At 32.6% G+C, this 24,662-nt stretch overlaps 1 protein-coding gene across 2 annotated transcripts; it reads left to right on the forward strand.

Moving 5' to 3' along the window:
- Nucleotides 1-546: 546 nt before the first annotated feature.
- Nucleotides 547-19,863, forward strand: dia (diaphanous related formin 1). 2 transcript variants are annotated; one of them, XM_018549176.1, is made up of 17 exons: nucleotides 547-743; nucleotides 1,592-1,674; nucleotides 10,037-10,219; nucleotides 10,464-10,762; nucleotides 10,850-10,870; nucleotides 11,223-11,532; nucleotides 11,898-12,244; nucleotides 12,371-12,656; nucleotides 13,396-13,740; nucleotides 13,873-14,015; nucleotides 14,090-14,357; nucleotides 14,428-14,667; nucleotides 14,754-15,008; nucleotides 15,218-15,382; nucleotides 15,457-15,700; nucleotides 18,065-18,146; nucleotides 18,903-19,863. In XM_018549176.1, the coding sequence occupies exons 2-17, from the start codon at nucleotides 1,642-1,644 to the stop codon at nucleotides 18,922-18,924; spliced, it is 3,243 nt and encodes a 1,080-aa protein (XP_018404678.1). In that variant the 5' UTR covers nucleotides 547-743; nucleotides 1,592-1,641; the 3' UTR covers nucleotides 18,925-19,863. The 2 variants fall into 2 exon arrangements, with proteins under 2 accessions (XP_018404678.1, XP_018404680.1); XM_018549178.1 differs by lacking the exons at nucleotides 547-743; nucleotides 1,592-1,674 and adding an exon at nucleotides 7,332-7,410.
- The last annotated feature ends 4,799 nt before the right edge of the window (nucleotides 19,864-24,662 follow it).

Genomic DNA, 24,662 nt, shown 5'->3' on the forward strand with positions numbered 1-24,662 from the left:
ACAGTGAGAGCTTACAGCTTACTGGTATTTAAAATTATATATATATATATATATATATATAAGATTTAAGACATCCTCCTACAATTACCCATAGTGCAATGCGAAAGATTACATATACGTATATCAGAGAGGAAACCTGAGAGAGAACATGACAGCCTTTTACCTGTAATCGCAAAATACTTTGCGTTATTTATGTTAATAATCGAAAATTTTTATTAATTGTCGATAATATTATCGTTCTTCAATGATTTCCGGGATCCCATTGATAATCGCGAAAATTTACCCAGGATCGAGCGTTTTTAATAGTATCGTCGGTATTCCGACTCTCGAACGCGGCTTATCCATCACTTTAAAATTATCGATGTTTTTTTATCGCTCGTCGGAAAAATATCGATACGTCGATTATCGATACTATATCGCCCATCCTAGTTCGGAATTTCGGAGTTGTCGCAACGGCAACAAGTAGGGTGGGTGAAGTACGGTCAGGCAGGTACGGTGTTTGAACGTTTTTCACGGCGCCTCGTTTAGAAAGAACTGCTTGGAAATTCGTTCAAGTGTCTCGCGCGCATATAAATTATCCGATGCGCGTTAATTCGCGGCTGCACGTCACTCCGATCGATTCACCGGTTTTTTCACTGGAGAGAGAAACTGCGAGACGACGACGCTGGCACATCGGATCAGGGTGCCTGATTCCAACGTAAAAGCGCGCAAAAATCCGAGCGAGAGGCTGTCGACAAGTTTAGGTAATACGAAACGCCATGGGCAAATGATTTTGATGGACGGGATAGAAACTGATAGAAACCTCTGCTCCGGCGGGGAACGATAATCGACGTACACACGATGTGCACCGCATCGAAAAATAACCTTAACGGAACGTTGCTTTATTTAACAGACCAAATCATCACTCGGCGAAAAGATCCAATCACATTTCTGTATCAAGGCCGATTTTTTTCGTCCGTCTGAATCCACACTTGTCAACAACATCGACATCGTCTGTGATATTGTTCCGTAGAATTTAACTGTGTTTTCAAACTAATCTCTCTTGGACACGACTTGGTTATGTTTCCTAGTAAAAGAGATCATTTATATTCTTTATTCTCTCATTTCTATCGCACAGCCAAATTCACAGATTCTTTTTCTCATGTATCCACCAAGTATCATAATATGCTTCCTTTATCTGCTTTTTCTTGTTTTTTTCTTTTCGCGACAAGGTGGCTAAATTTTTATCATTGAAGAAGCGTTGGTAATTGCGATCTTCATTATGTACATTATACATTAACATGTATTCAGACAAGGTTAATATTCACTTGCAATACATTTATCATTTTTGTAATCTGTAATTATAATTCTATTATATTGTCTTTAATGGATTAATCATGTATTTGTATGACAATAACTTTTGAGAACTTTTGAGTATATCTTTACATCTTTGATAAAAGAAGCATTATATTGTAATCCTATAAATCCTGTTATATGAACTTAATTTACAGCAGAGTATATAAGTTTAACTTTATTATGCATGCTCTTAAAACATTTATATTATGAATTCATGCATTTACTTCAATAATCATTTCACAATTCTGTGTTTTAGGTTTGAAGAGATGTATCAAAGAAGGTAACACAAATCTAGAAGACAGGATCATGGCAAACAGAAGGGACAAGCCTGCTGGCTTTGTGAGTAGACTCATTAAATTCTAATGCATGTCCACATTTAAAGAAAACTTATTAATAAAGATATATACAAAAAAAGAAAATGTATAATAAAATGCAGTACATTTAAAACAATGGGTAAAGTTTCACAATATCCTGGTCAAATTTTGATAAAAATAGACTCAATCAATGCATTTTTGCATAAAAATAACGATTCCACAAGAAAAAAAGCATCGCTCTCTCCCACAAACTGATATATTAAGCGTTAAAATTGATGATACTCAGGTTAGGAAATCTGTCAACTACGAAATGCTATGATGCGAGCATGCGCTGTATGTGTGATCATTATGTTCAATATTATTTAATTTCTAAAAATTCTCTGCTTTACAAAAACAATTTTACTACTTTAAAAACAAATTATCTGCTTTAAAACATTAATCCTGTTTTAAAAATACATAAATTTTTGCTCTAAAACAAATCCTCTGCTTTAAAAACAAATTTTCTGCTTTTAAAGTACAAAAATAATTTGTGCTTTTAAAGCAGTAAATTTTTGTTTTTAAAGTAGTGAATTTGTATTTTAGAGTAGAGAATTTTTGTTTTAAAGCAATAAACTTGTGTTTTTAAAGCTCGGAATTTGTGTTTTAAAACGAATAATGTATTTTTAAAGTACTGAATTTGTATTTGTAAAGCAGAGAATTTTTTTTGTGCTATCAAGGTAGTATATTCTAAAAATATTTGTACCTTTCTACGTTTTTTATCTTTGCAAGTTTTGATCATAATATCGGAGTATCAACTCCTTACCATTTGTCTACTTATGACGGTCGTAATTTCAAATATCTTCGAAATACTATCGAATTATTAATGACATTATTGACTATTAATTTTTTCCTCTATCGCACATATCGCGAGTACCGTTTAATCGATTAACAAACGTCATTTCTATGTTATGACACGATAACGCATTTGAACACGCATTTAAACCAAAGTGCAGGCATTAATGTTACAAATATAAATTAGAATTACTTGAAAAAACAGCTCGATAGAAATAAAAGAATGTCTGGCATTCAAAGAAGAAAGAGTATCATAAAGTCGAGGCCAGTATCAAGATATAGATGATCTTTGGATCTCTACTTTCGAAAACCAGTTTTCGATAAAGCAAGAAAAGTTTTTTAAATTAAATGTTTAGAAGATTAAAAACGTAGATATTTTTTTAATACGAAAATGTAAGATAAGTCATATATAGTCTTGTTGTGCAACGATAAAACGTGTTAATTGTAAAATATAATGCTTTTGTTGTGTATTTATAGTTTAGAAAGTTGTTACTTAAAGAGAAAGACGGAAAAAGAGGAAGTAAAATGCGCATGCATGAAACTTTTCACGCAACATGATAAAACTTGCAGTATAGGACATAATGATATCATACGCTGAGTTTCCTGTTGTGTTATCGTATTTGTCGCCATTTATATCATCATAGTAAAACGTTTAAAATACTATCATTTGCTTTGAGCGGGTCCTACTTTTAAGTAGTGTTATACCGTATATTTTAATAATACATTTATATGAAATTTAGACCGATGAGAATAAATCTGTAATTAAAGAAAAGAAAAATCCTATATATGTTCAAAGAGGATTTTAGTTCTTTAGTATTTCTGTATGAATTTAAATACATATCTGATTCTACACGCCGAAATGTTTGTTTAGTCTTGAAACGCATTTACGAGAATTATTTCTTGTAGAAACAGAGTAATAAAGCAATTAAATTACTACGTTTGCATGGTCCGATTTACGCCGGAGTAATAACATCGATGTTATAACTATTGACGTTAAATACCATGTATTGTAAACCCTATTTTACAACAAAGCTATTACAGTCGATACAATAATTGTGGTATAAATCGAGTCTTGTAAATAACATAAGAATAGATATTAATTAATAGAACCAGACTGTGTCTGGTTTATTCTTATGAATACATTTCAAGAACGAAAACAATTACGGTACAGTTTATAGAACCAAATATATATATAATCAATGCATATAAATTCATACAGAAATATTTATCATAAACATTAAGATAGATTCTCTTTGACGTCTTTGACCGAATATAGGAATTTTCTTCTTTAATTAGATATATTGTTAAGTTTATATATAAATGTATATATATATATACAATAGATATATATACACGTATATATATAATATATATATATATATATACGTGTTTATATTGCAGTTATTGTATCAAGTGTAATACTGGTGTGCATCTCACGTAGAGACAAAGACGCAACCTTTCAGACGCGAAGGATTATCTTCTCAGCAACGCGTGTAGGTCAGAGAAGAAAAAAAAAATAAAAAAAAAAGGAAGAGTCAGTTTGCGTTCGGCCTCCGCGTGCGTGGCACTCGTGCGTGCCCATCGGAATTTCGCATGACACCGTTTCGGTCTCTTCTTCTCACGTAGCAGAAGGCCGCTTGGATTGCTGGCGTCATCACTCAATTGCTTCGCGAAGTGAGATCATCTGCGAAGCCGCTCGTATATTTTTTTTGTATTAATCGGGCTGATTGCAACCGCCTATTAATGTGTCGAACATTATTAACACACAGAGTGGCATTGAAAGTATTTTTCTCAATCGCATGCAAAACTCAGCGCGATCAATGCCCGCGCTAATTGAACAGATGACCGTTTAATGCTTGCTGTATTTAGAACATTACATAACTTGATATTACGTCGAAATTCCAGCAACAGTATTTTGAGCATACCGGAAAAATTAGCAGAATTCGTGCGAAATATTTTCCGCTTTTTTTTCATTTTTCGCCCTGAGAAAAGTTTCCGATTGAAACAGAACGTACCAAAAGATTTTGGTCTATATCAGTCAAAATTCTGGTCATCTCAACTATTATGTTATAATAATTTAACAGGAAAATTATGATTTATCCGTTTTCAATCAAAATTCCAATTAATGTAAGCACTCTTTTTCCAGTGCTTTTTCCACTTCATCAAGACTCGTGCAGTTTGTAGCTTCGTGTATGCCATTTACAACGGTATTTGTCCTTTTTCTCTTTTTCATAGCAGCCACACAGTAATGCATTCGATGTATAAGGTATATGATATGTCCTGTATAATATAATGTGACAACGTAATACAGAGTTGAATCTCTAATTATGAGAGTAATAGAATATAACGGTTGGCCGATCTTATTGATTAGATCATTCGCTCCTCGTCGTATAGACGTTTGTTGGTGTGGGGTTCTGCAAAAGGCAGACAACCTTAATGCTAAAGCTCGTAGGATAAAAGAGACAAAGTGGTTTGTTTTTAATACTTACGCTTCTATATATATATATATATATATATCTACGGACTACGCGTACACACTATACGTGTACATGATAAAGATGGCATCTGAAGACATCTCGAATTCGTGTCAAGTTTATACCTAACATGATCGTGGTTCATAGACAGAATGGAAAAAGCGTATATATCGATCGATGTGAGAAGCAGAAATCGTCATCAATATCGAGAATCACATACTACTGAATATAAATTCCTAAAGTACTTAATGTCAAATTACATCAAGCAGCTAATACAGATAAATAAAATTTATATTGTATAATAATAATTCGAAATCATGACAAACGCGAATCGTTTAAATCTACACTCGAAAGCATATAAGTTGTTTTATCGTTATAATTTTTACAAGATATAGTTCAATGTAATTAATGTAGTAACCACTTTACACGTTAAGATTATTATATAAAAATAAATTATAGAAAACACATTGCAAAATACAATTGTCACGATTATAATGTTGTACAGAGCAGAATATCATTTTGATACTGCTATATCAGAGATAAAGTTATACTTTCGATGCTTGTTATTAATGATGCTTATAGTTGCTATAGTAAAGCGAAACATTGAAATATTAATCGTTTTTAAAGGCAGTCGCTTACAGCCACATTGTTTGTCAAAACATTTGATCATACCTTTCTTATCGGAAATTGTCGGAACGTTGTCTATAAGATGCTGTGACGTAGTTGATTACGATCAGGTACATTCCGCGATATGCAACTGTCTTTGTCTGACGCAGTAAAACCTATTATTTTATCGTGGAAATTGAATTGAGGAGAAAATAAACTCTAGAAATTAGAACGTCAATATCTTCGCAAATAATTACTTATAACAGTTCACACACAAAACAGTGAGAATGTAGGGCGTTTATTACTGTCATAAACTTGAGAAACTTGGAATATTCATGAGATTTCTTTTTTATTCTTGAAATTCAAGAATTTTTATATAATTTTATTGATAGTTGGGGAAAATTTCGGAATTTGTATTTAAAAATTAAAATTCTATTTATATATACATATAGTTACGCGCTGGTCATTTTTTATATTTTACTTTTTTTTTACTGTTTTGAGATACAAACGAAGTATAAACGCGCTACGGTATCCATTTTTATTTTTAATAATGTTGGGCACCAGGTTCATGTCGGTCATAATTTAATAAGGAAATACCGTGTATACAGTTAGTTTGCTTTATCATTTTTTCGTGAGTTGTGCCATTATCGTGTCAAATATCAGATAATGATTTAATAAATGGTCTCACTTGAGCGCAAACTCATCGCGCTAACTCATGACTTAAGACTGGAGTGATGAGGAAGTAATGGTATTGTATATCGACGTCATGGACCGCGCGCGTGCACGCGACGTCCGGCGATAATCGCCAGTCAGTTTGTTACCGTTCCACTGTGAATGCGGTTCTCGTTCGAGAGCTCCTGCTTGTTATTCGAATTTTTGATTATTCACGAGTGCGTGTAATTGTAAACTGATGCGTTGCGTTGAAACACGTTATCGTGAGAATATCTTGGATAAAGAAAGCGGAAAGAATAACTGTTGATAACACATGATATTAAATGCTCTTATCGCATACACGAGTTCTTCGGTCGTTGAGAAAAAAAATTGTGTCCTTAATATTTTCCGATTATTATATTAATTATTAGATATTTTTGTTTGAGACGGTAAATATGTCTGTGGATCTTAAATAATTGGTATTCACGTTTTACTAACAATATTAGAGATATCAGATAATATATATTTTTTTATATATATTAACATTTTACTTTAATTTCTTTTTAATTGAAGAGAGAACAAAGAAGTATTCTTTAAAATCTCTCCGGAACTCTTCTCTCCGTAATTCATCAGTCTAATGTTATAGATAATTTCATCTGTCGCGACAATCATTTATCGAGTGTCTATTCTGCCCACGTTAATTTGCCGCACTGAACGACGTATCAGTTGCACGCGTATATGCGTGCACATCATATCCATTTTTCCGCGTGTCGCATTGAAACGCCTATTCGATCATTCTGTTTCATTGCGAGCAGCTGAATTATTCCGTCGTTCGTAAATACGAATGTATGGGCATACGGTTGTAGATACCATTGCGGAAACATGTTTCCATCGAGAGAGAATAATGCGAGGCGTTTCTCGATTGCTACGAAAAGCTGACGATTGCTCTCCCGAGCTGGAAAAGCCATTTCTGTTTTCATCTTGTCTTCGAGGCACCCTAAAAAAAGTCGCGAAAAAGTGAGAATAAGTGTCCGCGCGCTTGCGTGGGTTCGCCTAAAAATAAAGGTGCGTCCGTCACTACAACGTTCAAATCAGCTTGGACACGCGACCTTATGTGTGTGTTCGATGTGAGTCACTGATCGAAGAATTAATCGTCCTCGAAGTGTCATCGTAAACGTTGCAAAATGATCACGGATTGGGTAAGCTGTCATACTGATATTAAATTGAAAAATATTAGCGATAAGAATCTTATTGAATCGTTCGTGTGAATAATACACAACCAATAGAGCCCATAATGATCAAAGCTGAATCTTGTTTAAATAATTCCGTGTGAATTCATACACAAGCAACACGTATCAAATTCTGCCAGAACTGCGCGGTCTTGAATGCCGCATACCGACAGAACTTTATAGAAGTATCACAAATTAAATTGCCTAACAATTTAAAATCAAATGCTCATATCAATTGTTAATAAAAAAAAAAAAATAAAAATTTAGGCGCAAAAATTACACTTTATACATGATAGGTCTTTTGCGTCTTAAAATTACTTTTTGAAACATTTTCATTGAAGAATACGCAGAAACGGAAGCTGCAGGTAATGTACAAAATTTATTTTCTAGATGCCAAAGTCTTTAGGAAACAAATATAGATCATTAATTTTTAAATTATGATTATAATTAAAATATAAATATAATATTTATAATACCTATATATAATCATATATAAAAAATATATATGAATACAAATATAAAATATGCATATATTAAAATATAAATATAATATTTATAATACCTATATATAATCATATATAAAAAATATATATGAATACAAATATAAAATATGAATATAGGTCATTAATAAAGTTAGAAATATATAAATATAATATTTAGCCAAGCGTCTCTAATATTTCAAGGGAAAAATACGCTCACGCACACGTCATGAATGACTCAATTGTGTGTTAATCTTAATTTGATTTACAACTTATAAGTATCGTAGTAAAATATAGGATATAAACATAAAAAAATGAAACATAAAGTAAATTATAATCCTTGAGAGAGAAACATAATAATCCATAATAATTATAATTTATTTTCTATTTTGACATCTGGTTATTTTCATTATTATTTAATGTCTTAAATATGAATTTATATATCATTTTATTGTCCTGTATATTTTTTACTCGGAATTAAATTCGGTAAATCTCGACAAAAGGGATCCGGGTTCGACGACCTTAATCACGATATAAATATTTTGTTAAGGTTATGATCCTGAGTGGTCTCTAATAGATTTTAGTTGATGATTATTCTTTGTTTAATAGTTATTAACAAGACAAGTTTAAAAAGTAATTGGCAGTATTATTCACTTAGCGTTTTAAGCGAAATTAATTTCTGACTAATAGTCATTAATATTGCGCAAAAATTTAAAACAATAAATGAATAATGCTGTCAGGTATGCCAAGAGAAGAAAAAAAGTTGCTCTATCATCCTCGATGTTACGTGTTATTATCCATTGTACGAATGAAAATTACGACTTTTGCATCATCATTAATATTATTGTATAATCGTGTAGCTGCTGTAGGGCTCGCCAATGATATAAGATATTCTATGCAGCGCGAAAACATCTATAATGTCTAATATACGTATAAGACATCGAGATCCCACGTTGACGTGTAACTTATTATTTTAATAATAAAAGCCTTTTCTTTACTTCTCGCATACGAGAAACGTGAACATTTACTATAATATATCTGGCCGAAATGCCAGATGCTATGTAGACCATCATTAGATGGTCTACGTGGACATAATTGTCGTTAATGTTGTTATTCAGCTGTATTATGGGACAGTTGAAGAATTTATAATCATAGCAATTAATTTTACACGCGCGTACTACTTTGTGTCACGTAAGTCACGTCCTGCGTGCTCATTACGATTCGTAGCCTCCGGTCGCGCCGATAGAGTTTCGAATTTCGAAGCGGTTCAACCTTCGGAGTTCGGTTTAACCGGTGCGGTGGAGAGAAGATAACACGTGGCACAAATTCCTCCGGTCGCTCCTCTTTTGCGACGTTCTCGCGTCAAAATGCGCTGCGTATCACGTAAACGTGTATCCAGTTATCTCGCGGTAAGCGGACGGAATAATTGCTTCCAGATTCGGAGTGCGCGATTTCGCGTCAACTTGGAAAAAATTCGACATGCTTCCGAGCACGTCGCTAAACCATGAGCAAGCATGAATTGCTGTTTGGACAGTTATATCATTGTAAAACGCGAACTCGTTCCGTTACCGCAAAGGAAAATATTACTTACAGTGGAACTCGGATGTCGGAATGCAGTTTTATCGGAATGATCGCGCGACCCAATCGAATTTGCACTCGATTTAAAGTTAGACTTATTGAATTTATATGTCAATGTTACTTTTTTGCGAGTCATTGCTTTCGTTGATTCTGAAACCCGAAGCTCCTGTAGATCTCTGGATCCCAAGCCTCCTATTAGTATATTCTACATAAAATATTTTTTCTCATAGATAAAAAAATTAGATTTTCAATGAACGCGTTTATTGAAGTTTCTATAACATTTTGTAAATCTTATTATATATCACAATTAGAAGTTTTTATTTTATTATTTAGACGTGAATTATTTATTAATGTGGAAAGAAATTCGAATATTATATGTTATTCAGAAAATCAGTATAATAGTGACAGTGATACCTCAAGAGAACTTTTTCTTTACCAAATTAAAACGCAGACTAATTGTCATATTATTTAACGAATTAATTTTTGATAATCTGAGATGTGTGTTAAAATATGATACGAAATTAAAATTATTATTGCAGTTGGATACATGGTTTGGCCGACCGAAGAAATCCGTGCGCGGGAGTGGGTCGCGCAGTTATTCGGGCAGCAACACCATGCCCAGGCCACACTCCGGTGACGATATCAACGAGATTGAGCAACAACGTTGCATCATTGAGAGGATGGATGAAGAGACGGTGAACGATAGATTCGAGGAAATGCTGGTGCGTTCACGTCGTATATATATTTTACAATTTTACATATTTGCCCTTGTTTATTTGATATTGAATTTATCTTAGTCATTAAAATTACAGAATATTATAAAAATTTAAATTGTTGAGGTTTTTTACTTTATATATTTCGTTTCATTAAAATGCACAGTGTTCAGTATAATTATTAAATAATGGGATATCGTATATGGAATCTTATAAATAGTAGAATATTTATCATTACTATCTTTGTGTTCAGGCCAATATGAATCTGACAGAAGAAAAGAAGGAACCATTACGTCAGCAATCGGAGTCGAAGAAGAAGGAGATGCTGGTGTTGCACTACAAGGGTAGCATACAAGAGAATCGATCGAAATTTGACAAACCGGCGGACTACATACAATACCTGGCGCAACCTGATTTGAGTGTCAATAAGATCTACAACTGCATCGAGTCTCTTAGGATCGCACTTACTAACAATCCGCTTAGCTGGGTACAGGAATTTGGCACCAAGGGTCTCAAGCAGGTTCTGGCTACTCTCAATGAATGTTATCGAAAGTAAGTGAATTCCGCGTGCTCGAACAAAATGTTCCATAACAACTAAAATGCACAACTTATTCTAACATTGATATTATTCTATTCCAGTGCCTTCATATATTACGATAGGTAATTTATGTAAAAGTATTATTCGCTTGAATGTCGTTTTGCAATGATATTTATTGAATATTTTTTAACTGCTTACGTTTTATATGAACAAAGTTTTATTAGTAACAGTATAAACAGTTTAATTTTATAAGAGATTATATTTTCGTATATTGTGCGAAAGAGTTTAATTTGAGAATTATTTTATTTATGCTGTTTAATTAGCAAAATATTCTTAATTTTTACTTTATTATCACTTCAATTTTGCATGATGCTTAACAGAATTTATTACAAGACCCATGCTGCTTATAGCAGAATTTATTAAAATTCGAAATCCATGTTATTCTTTATTAATGAAAAATTTGTTTTCTCTTAGTGACAACCGTTACGAGCGAATACAATACGAATGTATTCGTTGTTTAAAGGCCATTATGAATAATACCGTTGGTATAAAGGAGATGTTGGCTCATCACGAAGCCCTTACTATTGTGGCCAGGTCATTGGAGCCGACGAAACCATCCGTAATGTCCGAAGCTGTAAAATTACTCGGTGCGGTGTGCCTCATATCCAGTGATAGTCACAAAAAGGTTTTAGACGCAGTTACTATGAACGGCGAATTTAAAGGTCGTGAAAGATTTCTGCCAATCGTACAGGGTTTGATGAATAAGAAGAACGAAAATTTAAGGGTACGTTTTGTTTATTTCTCTTATTTTTCATTAGAGATTCGTGCGATTTTAATTATTGTATAAATAACGTTTTTTATGACAAAAAATTAAATAAAAAATCTAACGTTATCTTACTCTAGAAATACTATTCTTTTATATATGTACAGTTAAAATGCAATAATTTTATTCATTGTTAAATTGATATAATATTTGTATAAATTATTATAATTCAAGTAAAAGAACTAATCAAGTTTATTTAACGACAAACTATTATACCTATATCCTAAAAATCCTTAACGTATTATTATGTGATTCTTTATAGAAACAAAAGTAAATAATTTGATGTATAAAATTTATTTTTATTTTTGTATTTTTATATATTCCAGGTAGTGTGCCTTCAACTCATAAACTCGATAATATCATCTGCGGAGGATCTAGATTTTCGCTTACATCTTAGGAATGAGGTAATGCGAGTAGGTCTAGCCGATATTCTTGAAATGCTAGAGAAAGATGAGTCGGAAGACTTGGCGACGCATTTGAAGATTTTTAATGATCACAAAGAGGAGGATTACGAGGAATTTGTACAAAGATTTGACAACGTACGTTTAGAATTAGACGACGTTAATGATTGCTTTGAAGTAGTTAAAAATATGGTAATGGATACTTCCGCCGAGCCATATTTTCTATCTATACTTCAACATCTTTTATTTATTCGAGATGATGCTTTGGTTCGGTAAGTATATAGATATGTACAATCGCATTTACTTTTATTATTGCGATTTAAGTAATTAATATGTATTGTTCATTACTCTATTAACTAATTTTTTATTTACTTATTTTTTGTTTTTTTATTTTTTAGACCTGCATATTATAAATTGATAGAGGAATGTATATCGCAAATTGTGTTACATCGTTCAGGCTGTGACCCGGATTTCAGCGCGACAAAGCGCTTCCAGATTGACGTACAACCGTTGATCGATACCCTAGTCGAAAAGTCACGGGCCGAGGAAGAACGCCGATTGGTAGAAGTGATGCAAAAGTTAGAGGAAGCTATAGCTAGTAGACAAGAAGCCGAAGCGAAACTTCAGCATGCGGAAAACAAGATTAAAGAACTAGAGCAAGGAACAGAGAAACCTGGTGGTTTCGTAAGTATACATATGATCTGTAGGGTATATCTTACATAGCGTTTAGTAATCATATAGCTCTTTTCCTGATCGAAAAAGTTTTAAACTATTTTTTTCCATATTGTTTAATGAAATAGTTATTACCGAATAAAATTAATATAATTGGTGCTGTGCTTTAGACGGACGCATGTCAGTGAGCCGCGCATCTGGTAATGAGTTCTATATTTGGTATATAACTGGTTCTATATTTCTTGACATTCAGAGAGTGACAAAGTAAATATAGCCTTAATGTGTATTTGCATTTTTCCTTTCCGGTTTTGTAATCACAAAAAGAATTTCTTATAGATTGATCTTCATTCAGTTATTGGAATTTTAAGTCGTGACGTCACATGTCCAATATGGTCACTTCAACAAGGATAAGGGACTGGACATAATCAAGGAATAGGAACAAAGAATAGGAACAAGAACAGAGAATGAGAATTTTAATTTGTCAGAAACTGTGTATTTCATAGGACATCGTTTCTGATTGGTTGAAATTCGTATTCTCTGTTCCTATTCCTATATTCTCTTATCTTTAAGCTCCTTATCCTCATTGAGACGATTCTATTGGATGTGTGACGTCATGGCTTAATATCTCAATATAAATATAAAAAAGTTAAGATCTGTAGTTAATGTGTTATTAATATTATTATTTATCGATATGAAATTAGCGTACAAATTGAATAATGTTAAAAATCTCAGTATTTTATTTTATATATAGAGGACTACTGTATGTCCGCCTCCGCCACCTATGCCCGGAATGGGCAGTGGATTACCGCCGCCGCCACCTCCTATTCCTGGCGGCCCGCCTCCACCACCACCTTTGCCTGGAATGACATGTCCACCTCCTCCGCCTATGCCCGGTTCGAAAGGACCTCCACCTCCACCTATGCCTGGAATGGGAGGACCTCCACCACCACCTATGCCAGGAATGGGCCCTCTTCCACCACCAATGATGGGGGCGTTATCTCCACCGCCTCCAATGATACAAGTTTTGCCTCATGGATTAAAACCGAAAAAGAAATGGGAAGTAGATGGTCCACTGAAAAGAGCAAATTGGAAAGCGGTATGTGTATAAATGTACTATTATACGAGTATTAGATCAAATAAATGATTGGTAGATGGTATAATGATTTTAATATTAACAATTTTTTTAGAATATTATAATTTCTGCCATATAAAACTTTATGTATTTCAGATTTTGCCTCACAAATTGACAGAAAAGTCATTCTGGACTAAAGTACAAGAAGATAAATTAGCTAGTCCGGAAATATTGGATGGTCTTGCACAGAAGTTTGCTTCCAAACCGAGTGGGAAAAAAATAGACGATGTAGTCGATAAGTAAATTTCATTTTAATAATTATTTTTGCAATTATGTTATGTAAGAGATTAATAAATTTTTCGTACACACGTAGGTCAGCTCCGTCGAAAAAAGTAAAGGATCTCAAAGTTTTGGATAGTAAGGCGGCTCAAAATATATCAATACTTCTCGGTGGGACACTAAAGCACATGCCTTATGTGGAAGTAAAAAGATGTTTATTAAGATGTGAAGGATCAGTTATTTCTGACAATATATTACAAGGATTAATTCAATATTTACCTCCGCCGGATCAATTGTCAAAATTACAGATGTACAAAGATCAATACGATGACTTGACTGAAGCAGAACAGTTTTGTGTTACGGTAATATACTTAATTTTTGCAAAACTTATTTATATCTTTTTATTTTACTAACTCGATGTGTGTGTTACAGATATCTACAATAAAAAGGTTATTGCCTAGATTGAGATCATTAAGCTTTATGTTGCGATACGAAGAGTTGATACAGGATATAAAACCTGACATAGTGGCGGCTACAGCAGCATGCGAAGAAGTGAAAAGTAGTAAAAAATTTGCACGGATTCTCGAATTAATATTGTTACTCGGAAACTATATGAATTCTGGTTCCAAAAATGGCCAAGCATTCGGATTCGAGATTAGTTTTCTTACAAAGGTTAGTTCTGTAACATACACGTATGTCTGTATGTTATGCACGAATCGCTTATTGCCTCGACGCAGTTTCATGACTTTTTTTTTTAGCTGACCAGTACTAAAGACGTCGATAACAAGCAAACTCTTATGCATTACTTGGTGGATACGATAGAGAGAAAGTTCCCGGAATGTCTTACCTTCATTGAGGAACTAGCACATGTAGATCGCGCCAGTCGAGTGTCTTTAGAAAATGTTCAAAGAACGTTACGTCAAATGGAGACCAATATCCGTAATCTTGAACAGGATCTTACGAATGCCAAAGTTCCGCAGTGCGAGGAGGATTTATTTATTAATGTCATGAAAGTATCCTTTACTAATTTTTTGTTAATGAGTTATTCCTTATTTGGATTGGTTTCTATACTTTACTAAAGAATTAAGAGCAAATATCGATTGAATTAAAGGATCACTGAGAGTCCATTGAGCAAATTTATCTACTGAGCATAGTCATTGATGACATTATATGTCGATTTTGTGTTAATCAAAAGTATTTTCTTGACCATGTTATTTTATAGCCGTTTGCCAAGAAAGCTAGGGAATCTTACGAGGTTCTGCAAAATATGTTTAAAAATATGGACACTCTGTATACGGACATCTCAGAATTCTTCTCCTTCGACAAGCAGAAGTACACCGTAGAGGAATTCTTCGGCGACATCAAGACGTTCAAAGATGATTTCTTGGTAAATACGCGCTAATACGTCACGCCGCAGTCTATCCAATCGCTATCTAATGCGATTCTGTATTCTCACTGTAGCAATCGCAGAAGGAGATAATGAAGCTGAAGGAAGGCGAGGAGAAACAGAGACGGGCAAGAGAAGCGCGTGAAAAAGCAGAAGCAGAAAAGGCGGCGCGAGCCGCGCGTAAACGCGCATTAGTCGATATGAATGCACATGAGACTCAGGAAGGTGTTATGGACAGTCTGATGGAAGCGCTACAGACTGGATCGGCCTTCAGTCGACCGGACCAACGACGCAAGCGACAAACCCGCGTAGCTGGTGGTAAGTTGTATAGGGAATACGTCAGGAGACAAATGGTGAAGAAGGACCAAGCAGCTCAAACACATTTATTTATAGACAAATCTGCTAGAAATAAGTTAATGCACGAATGTGAAAATCTAACTTCAACTGAAATCGCGAGATGCCATATGCTCCCGAACAGGATTATGGCTGAAATATGTACGGCGAGCAATTCAACAAATTTCTTTACGCCGGAAGAAAATCAAGAATTCTACAAACGAATGCTAATAGATGAGGCCAAAAAAACGCCTCGGCAGACGAAGCATTCGTCCAAAGTTACGTTTTTTCAAAAAAAGAAACTATGCAGTCGTTGTAATCGCGCGTATTATTCAACGATGCCGGTATTCGACGAGACGCCGAAAAGAAACATTTTGCTAAAAACATTTAGAAACTTGGAGTCCAGATGCATTAAGATTGACTGGGACTCGTTAATCGATGAAAATGTTTCTATTAATCGAGCGTGTATTCTTAGTTCGGTTAAGCAAAAACGCGTTGTAGTCAACAAAATACGCAAAAGAAACAGCATTGTACGCCGCGCTATATTAAATCGCAAACGTATACGTGCGAGCAATACAATTGCAAAATGCAATAAGCCTTCTGCTTATTTGCAAAATCTAGTCAGTATGAATACCACTATGCCATCGATCGTTAATACGCCAGTTGTAGACATGACTCCTGTAAATCAAAAGATGTCAAAATCGATCGACGATTTTCATACTAAAATACTCAAACCGGCTTTCACTCCGATGAGACTCTTAAGATCGAGAAATTTTGAAAATTTGACACGATATGACGAAAATCAAAACATACAAAATTTTAAAAACTCTGATTTTTTAAATTCGAGCCCGTCTACTCAGTTTTCGAGTAGTGAGCAGATAACTAAAACACAATCGCCACTGATGACAGAAATAAGCGGAGTTATGTTATTGTCGGAAAATAGCCCGTTGCATTTTATAAAATCAAACTCTATTCGTGTTGCTACAAAAGATTTAAATTTGTCCGAAACCTCTGAACAGCTTGCAAATACATACAAGCAATTCACTCCGGAAACAAGTAACTTAGCTGCAAGAAATCATTGTAATAAATTTAAAAAACCAAAGAATAATTCATGGAAGAGTAAATGGATGTTTTGGCAAACACCGATAAATATTGTTTAATAAAATTATATGCTGCTTTAGTATTCATACAAGACTGAAAATAGAAAAAACTTACGCAAGAAAAAAAACATTTTGTAACACTGTTGCTGCGAAGAAACTTGTTTTGAAAAGCGTTATGACGCACATATTCTTAAAGTCATCTAATTTTTCGATTAAAATGAGCGACATTCTCATGTTGTACATATTGCAATAATATTTTTACAATCTGATATCACGTAATATTTTCAAAATACGGTGTAAGAATCATTATTTTGTACCAGTAATGTTAATGTCAATAATCTTTGATGTTTTTTTATTTATTTGAAAATAGCTAGACTCAAGTGTAGTTTTGATACAATGTACAATACATAAATAAAACTTTCGCTTACCTATGGATTTGTGAATACATTTACGTATCGTGCGAACTATTTAAAACTGATAATTGTAATATTTGTGATTTGTGAAAAATTTGAAAGTGTGCAATATTATTTTCATATAGTATAAATTTTATGTAACATTTAATTAATGTATCAAATTCTTTAAGTAAACGAGAGAATCTGATTATCTCTGATTACTGTAGAAATTACGAGAACATAAGAGAGTAGAGGATAAAGATAAAATTCAGGTGCTTCTGTCTCTCTCGCGCGCGCACGTTCCGATCACTTATATTCAGATTATAAAGTTCAATGAGATGTGAAATGAATATGTAATTTTACAATTTTTTTCTTTGGTGCTTTTTGTAAAAATTTAAATTATTTTTATGATTATTTATGTATTTTCTGATTACAAATTTTAAATGTGACACAAAGCATTCGAGTGTTTTGATAAAACATGTATACCAAAGACTAACTTCAAACCTGTATACCAAAAACTATTTTGTATAAAAACATATATTTATAATTAAATGCAGCAACAAATTTATTTGACTATCTTAATCTTGTTCTCCTTGATATATTCAATGTTGTGAAGTAAATTATACTATTTATAACACAAAAATATACTTTTGGAGTGTCAGTATATGAATAATATATATAAAATAAAGTTCCACGCGCACGCGTTCTTCTTTTGTGTAGTACCTATCAAAAAAACATTTCACTTATAAAGCGCATAAATTCTTTCAAAATGTTTCCTTCTCCTACTAATACAAATCCTATTATTCTCGAATAATATCAAGCTTACTGTAACGTTTAATTCTGCTTCAATTTTGCAGCGGAAAGGAGAGCACAACTGAATAGAAGTCGATCGCGTACTGGATTAGTCGGAACTGGCTTGCTAGGGAGAGAACTTTCGACGTAAGTATTACCGTATTAATACAAAAAGAATGCGCGAACGAGACACGCTTGAATAAAATACTCAGTTTGTTACACACGCACGCACGCACGCACATATAAATATGCACCACATTTATGCGACATTTATGGAAAATTAATAGCGATTACTGTCAATTTATTAATTTAGAATTTTTGCTTGTTTTACGAATAATTTACTCGCTTACCGGAAAACAATATAACGGTCATTATATAGGAACATCTAATTTTAATTTCGTTAGTTATATCCAAAGAAAATAGAAAATAAACTGCGCGATCCGTATGTCAAAATAGTCAATAGAAATGAGAGCGACTGTGGAAGATGTCCTGGAAAACAAATCTCTATCTCTTTCTACTCAACAGTGAAGTTGTGATTAGAAAAAGAGAGAGATTAGCTGATTTCTATGATTTCTCTCTCTTTCTCTCTCCCTCCCTCCCTCACTATTCTTGACAACATTTGAACACTACATAGATACGAATCGCTCAGTCCATTTTCTATGTCTTTAGTTATATTCATATATCTTTTGTATGTATAAACAAATAATAATTTTTCGCATGTTCACGAAAGATACACAACGGTTTGTAATAATCTTTAATGAGGTAATGATAAAATTAAACAATTTTTTTTATTTAAACACTATAATTGACTTTGCGTACTTCCGTTTATTTTTATTGACACAAGTCTTCTTAAATATGTACACTTATCCACTGTCACTTCACCTCAATCCATTGTTGTTGCAGAGAGCTTTTAGGTTCAGCTTAATCTACTGGAATACGCCCTATTTCCGTCCTAAACTCGTTGCTGTGATGATTTTACACGCATTTGAACATTAGTAAGCAGGAGAACATCATGCGATACGGTAAATCCAAGAGAGAGAGAGAGAAAGAGAGAGGAAGATAAAGAAGAGCGAGATTCCACATGAATGATCTTCCGGTGAAGATCGAAGTTTTGCTATTTCGAATTGAGTAATAGTCTTCCTTACATAGTTAGGTATTCGGTTTATAGATATTTTTTACTTGTACAAATATACATATATGTATATAGTTAACGGATTTATATAACGATATTTGCATTAATACTCGGTAGGGGGTGAGAATTTGTTCCGTACGATACTTCGAGATGACGAGATGAGAAGGAATTCATTACTAGCAAACGCATTTGTAAATATACATAAATTAGTGAAATTGACGAATTGACGATACCTTCAGTTGCTCGTCAGTATAGTTCGGCACACACTCTCGTCACGCTCCAAGCATTATCATCGTCTCTGTGAATCAGACGGCGGATTTTGCATTTATTTATGCACGTGGTTGTAAATATATTTCATCTCGAGAATCATAGATGTATACGTAGATGCTGCGACTTGAAATTATTCCGATATTGTAAGATGTATTTGTAAAAATTATACTTCGTGAACAAAAAAAAGTAACTTTCGAGTTACAAAATGATAACGCGTCTCTTCAATATTTTTAATGAAAATATTTTGTATATTGCACGGACATCTTTGAACGATGTGACGAAGAGATTCGTAATTATTGCTTCTTCCTACATTACGACGGTAGTAGTAATTTACTCATAATGACTGTCACCAGCTCGATAAAACGAGAGCAAAGCCTGCATAACTTAACGTTTACATCATTTGTTGCTCATTTAATTCTCGATAAGAATATTTACAATATAGTCCGAAATACTATTGTATAAAGAAAGATTTGTATAATAAATTGACGCATAGTTTTGCGGCATATTTTTTATAATTATGGCTTTACATCGTCTGTCTTTTTAGAAAAAAGGCACCTGTATTTATTTTTTTATAACGGAAGCATTTTACTGTGTAACAGCATTAATCTAGGAGCAAAAATAACTGAAATTACTATTAAGAAAAGTAGTTTTTATTCGACGCTACATTCGCGTTTTGTGATATCATTAACAAACCCGTAAACAGACTCACAACTTTCGAGTCGACTTCTACCCGTAGCTTGATCGAATGCGCGTAAAAGAAACTCAGGCAAAGAGATAGATAGAGAAGGAAATCTTAGAATACAGATACGTGGCGATGTAAATATTACAAATATAATTGAACTTTTTTCAACGTTTGATAAATTATAATGATTAATTAATATAATACTTTCTCGTCGTTTTTATACAAATGAATGAAGATATTTGTTGATAGGTTAAAATTGTGCAAACGAAAGTAAAAATATGTAAGCCGTGAGAATCCCAACTGAGACTGCTTACGCGGATTTGCGGTGTTAATGAAAAACTATCATTTTCATCAAGATAATTCACAGATAATTCGAGCATTCGATCAAGTCAATCCAAGTATTCTAATGTTATGTGCGTAATTTGTATAATATAAATAATAATCCCTCAGATCTGAGGCAGATATTTATTTCTTGGCCTCAAGAAGGAAGCTCTTGTCAATTTATTAAGGCGGTATGTACTGTAACCTTTTTAAATTTTTATAAGATTGGAAATTCATTATTGCAGCATAAAACGAAGATCGTCTGGGAGCGACACGATGGAAATCTCGCCGTTGTGGCACAGATGCTACGTGCTGTGTCGTTTAATTAATCAACAATTAGTGGTGTCGCGTGTAGAGCGATATCAGGCACACTTGATACGTTTAATGAAAGACAACGAGTCGGTTCTCGGAACTGTAAAAATTACGGAATATCTATACAAGAGAGAGTGTTGCCGCAAAGTTCTCTGCGCAGCCAATTTTCGAACGGTTCATTTTGGATTAGTCCGTCCTTCTCGCGAAATCAACCGAGCCTCTGTACCATATCGGCGACGAAATGCGGACCATTGCGGACAATTACGTGACTACTTTAGACACACACTTTATATATATTTTAGCACATGCTTCTATATCAAGTGATTTTCTACAGAGTTAGCGAGAAATGAAAAAAACGCTAACTGTTAATATTTTCCCGACGTAATTGCACGTGCCTGTACAAAAACAAATTATGGTGGAAATGTAAATTGTTTATCGATCGGATCTCATAATAAACGAATAATTTGTTAATATTCTAGAATTAGGTACATATATGTTAAGGACCTAAATTAAGGTCTAATTGTATCTATATTGTGAATATACGCGAATTTAAATAATATCAGTGTATTTCATTACATGTATAGTTACTATTACTATTCCGCATGTCTTATCACGTTTTATTTCCCAGTACTTATGGAATATTTATGGATTTGACGCACGTATCTTATGAAAATAGAAAATCACATGTTACATTCCTAAGTTTACAGATACCTTCTGTAATTAATAAGTCAATCTTAAGCAAAATAGTAAGACTGATCGTAACTTTTGTTCACGTATCAAATTTTCACACACCGACACATTAAACTAAAAAAAAAACTTAAAAACTGAAAAAATTTATTTTAAATGTACAATACAATTAAGTGTATCACAAAAAGTTAATGTAAAATAAATTTAAAACAATATTTTTTGGTAATAACCTATACGTTAAAAATGACTTATTTTGTCGTCTTAGAATATAACAAAGAATAAGAACAAATGGTTAGTTTGAATCACCCTGTATATACACACACACACACGCACGTACGCAATACAATTAAGATTAATGTCAATTATGTATGTTAGATCAACTGATTTGTTCGTGTTATTTGAAATTCTTTGAAAAAAATGTACTTAAAATGAGATACATATATATTTGAGCGTTGAAAAGATAGAAAATGTAGTTCGGGATCTCACTTTTGGATAAGTATAATATTATTACAGTCGATAATGTTAATAACTGCACACTTTCTCCAAAATAAAAATAAGTTTTAAATGTTTTTTGTTCAGAAAGTCTGAAAGACGTCCTAACATTTTAAGGCACTTTTTAAATGTCTTTTAAATTTGTGTGCTGTTTAAGGTCCTTTTATTGATTTATCAGAAATTGTAGATACTTACGAATATCTGCGCAATCGCCAATATTTGTAGACATGCGTGTAATGTGTTTAGTTTGCTCTCTCATCATTTCACGAGGCTGACTCGTCACTTCATTCGTCAATCATTCGAGTAAATATTCATCACGTCGTCATGGACTAATTATCTTGACTAATCGACCAATAGTTGACAAAATCGCGTTAGAATTCGCTTCAATTGCATCAGAAGAATGTCTTTCAATGAAGAGGCAAAGTGAGACAAGTGTTTTCGTGTGATCGCGCATCTTATGGAGAGAGACGAGATTTTAATATAGACCTACATGAGATTTTAATGAAGACTTGCAGAAACGACAGTTTCGTGGTGAGTGCATGTTAATAATAATAATAATGATAACGTTAATGTTAATAATTTTATTTGTGTGAGTATAGCATATGATATAACCGTAGAAAATAAAACAATAAAAATTAATTTTCGCGAGTGTAAACAAAAAATTAATTTGCAGCTGTTTTTGAATTCATGATACATAATTATTTGATGAGTATAGACATTTAAAATATGTTTTGTCCAAAATTTCATTTTTTGGTTGCAAATAGTAGCATAGTGTTCATACAGTGTTGAAAGATTCATATTATAAACATTTTTTCTCATCGTCAAATTATATATTTAAAAAATACAAACATTTTGAAGTGCACTATATATGTTTTCTAACTAGAGACAAACAAAATGCATTTTGAAAGTTTGCTCTTCATTTGTAGAATTTAAGGCTAAGAGACAAAAATTTTGAGATAGTAATGGAGAAAATAGTGTTTTTTAGATACATTTTTTTTTAATAATAAGACTGTAATTCAATTTTATCATTAATATAAAGTTGTAGATATGTATATTACATACATCATATATAATAATATTAATTAAAAATAATACAAATAATTCAACTCTCGAAAATGTCAAAAAAGTAAAAACAATAATAATGGCTAATGAGAGTTATTGCACGGTTTTTGATGTGAAACTTTTAATATATTCTTTGAAATATTTACATAAAATCAATTAAAACGTATCATGTTTTACATAATTGGTTTTATGTAAATATAAAAGAATATCTGTTTTGCTCCAAAAACCACGCAATAACTCTCATTAGCTATTATTATTGGTTTTACTTTATTAAAATTAAAATTATATAATTTTAATTTTAATTTAATTTTATTATATTAATAAAATGTGATATATAATTAATATACTTTTTATTAGTAATTGTAATTAATACCAATCAATTAAATGAAGTGTAGTTTTAATACTTTGTTCTTATGACGAATCAAAAAATGCTCGAAAGAAAACAGAGATATTCACAATATAGCGTAAGAGTACGTATTTAAGTGGGATTAATCTGATCTAAAGTTCTCTCTGTACAAAAAAAATGTACGGTTATGCGGAGAAGTTGTTTCACAAGTGACACTTTGCAGAATAATACGAATCATGCATCTCATTCTTATTACAATTCAACGCCGTCCACTACTGTTCATCTTGAAGCGTGAAATATCTTGTGTGGTTATCATTTCATATTATATTAATAATTTCGTAGATAAAAAATTCAATTCTTATACTAAAGTTCGATAAATCGGAGGATTTTAAAAATAAAAACAATATTGCAAAACTCTTATGTCTAAAATCTAGTTAACATATGGAAGAATATCTTTTTGTGACATTTATATATATATATATATATATAAGATTAAAATAGTTTACGTATGTATTTAATACTATTTCCTATTACCAATTTGTAAGCTCATCAAAATCTATTCATGCTACTTGCCATAGTATATATATCTACATGAAAAGCTCAAGCAAAAATTAACAAAACAGTAAAAACTAGAGATAAAACGAATAATATATTTATTTGAACTTAATCGTGAATGTTTGACAAAGTCATGTGTTGTATAATCGATAATATTCAGTATTAATTTTAAATTTATTGTAAAGAAACAATGCGGCGGTTGCGCGACACTCCCGACCGCGCCTTTAGCATCATCATGTGTGCATGGCATGTTGTGATAGATTCATCCGCTTAGTATCTATAACTTGTGGATTGCGTGACGTAAAACAGAGTGAAGAGCGTATACTATTAGTGTACACTTCTACAAGAAAAGAAGATATCACCTATACATGCATTACATGCCATTTCAATATTAAATGGAATATTCATTGAACAATTATAAATTAATGCTTTAATTTAATTTCCTATTCTTATTTTTATAATTTTATTCTTATTCTTTCCTATCTTTCTTGTTTTTTGTATTATTTTTACAATTAAAACTAATGGAAATTCTGCTGAATAGTAGACCAATTCATTTACCGAATAGACAAAATACCGAATAGCTGCTGAATATTTGTTGCAAGTCCAACAAAAATCAATATCGCTAGAGCAGAGATTAAACAACAGACGACAGAGGTCGCTATGCGTATTTTTTATTTCTATAGTCATACACAAAACATTATACACTGTAATTGTTGTAAATACATTAATTACAATTATTAGTCTCTGTCATATTAGAATAAATAAAAATCCTGTAAGGTCTATGTTTGTTCTATAAAAGGAATG

Source organism: Cyphomyrmex costatus, unplaced genomic scaffold (genome assembly GCF_001594065.2).
Source record: "Cyphomyrmex costatus isolate MS0001 unplaced genomic scaffold, Ccosl1.0 scaffold8, whole genome shotgun sequence".
NCBI classification, from domain to species: Eukaryota; Metazoa; Arthropoda; class Insecta; order Hymenoptera; family Formicidae; genus Cyphomyrmex; species Cyphomyrmex costatus.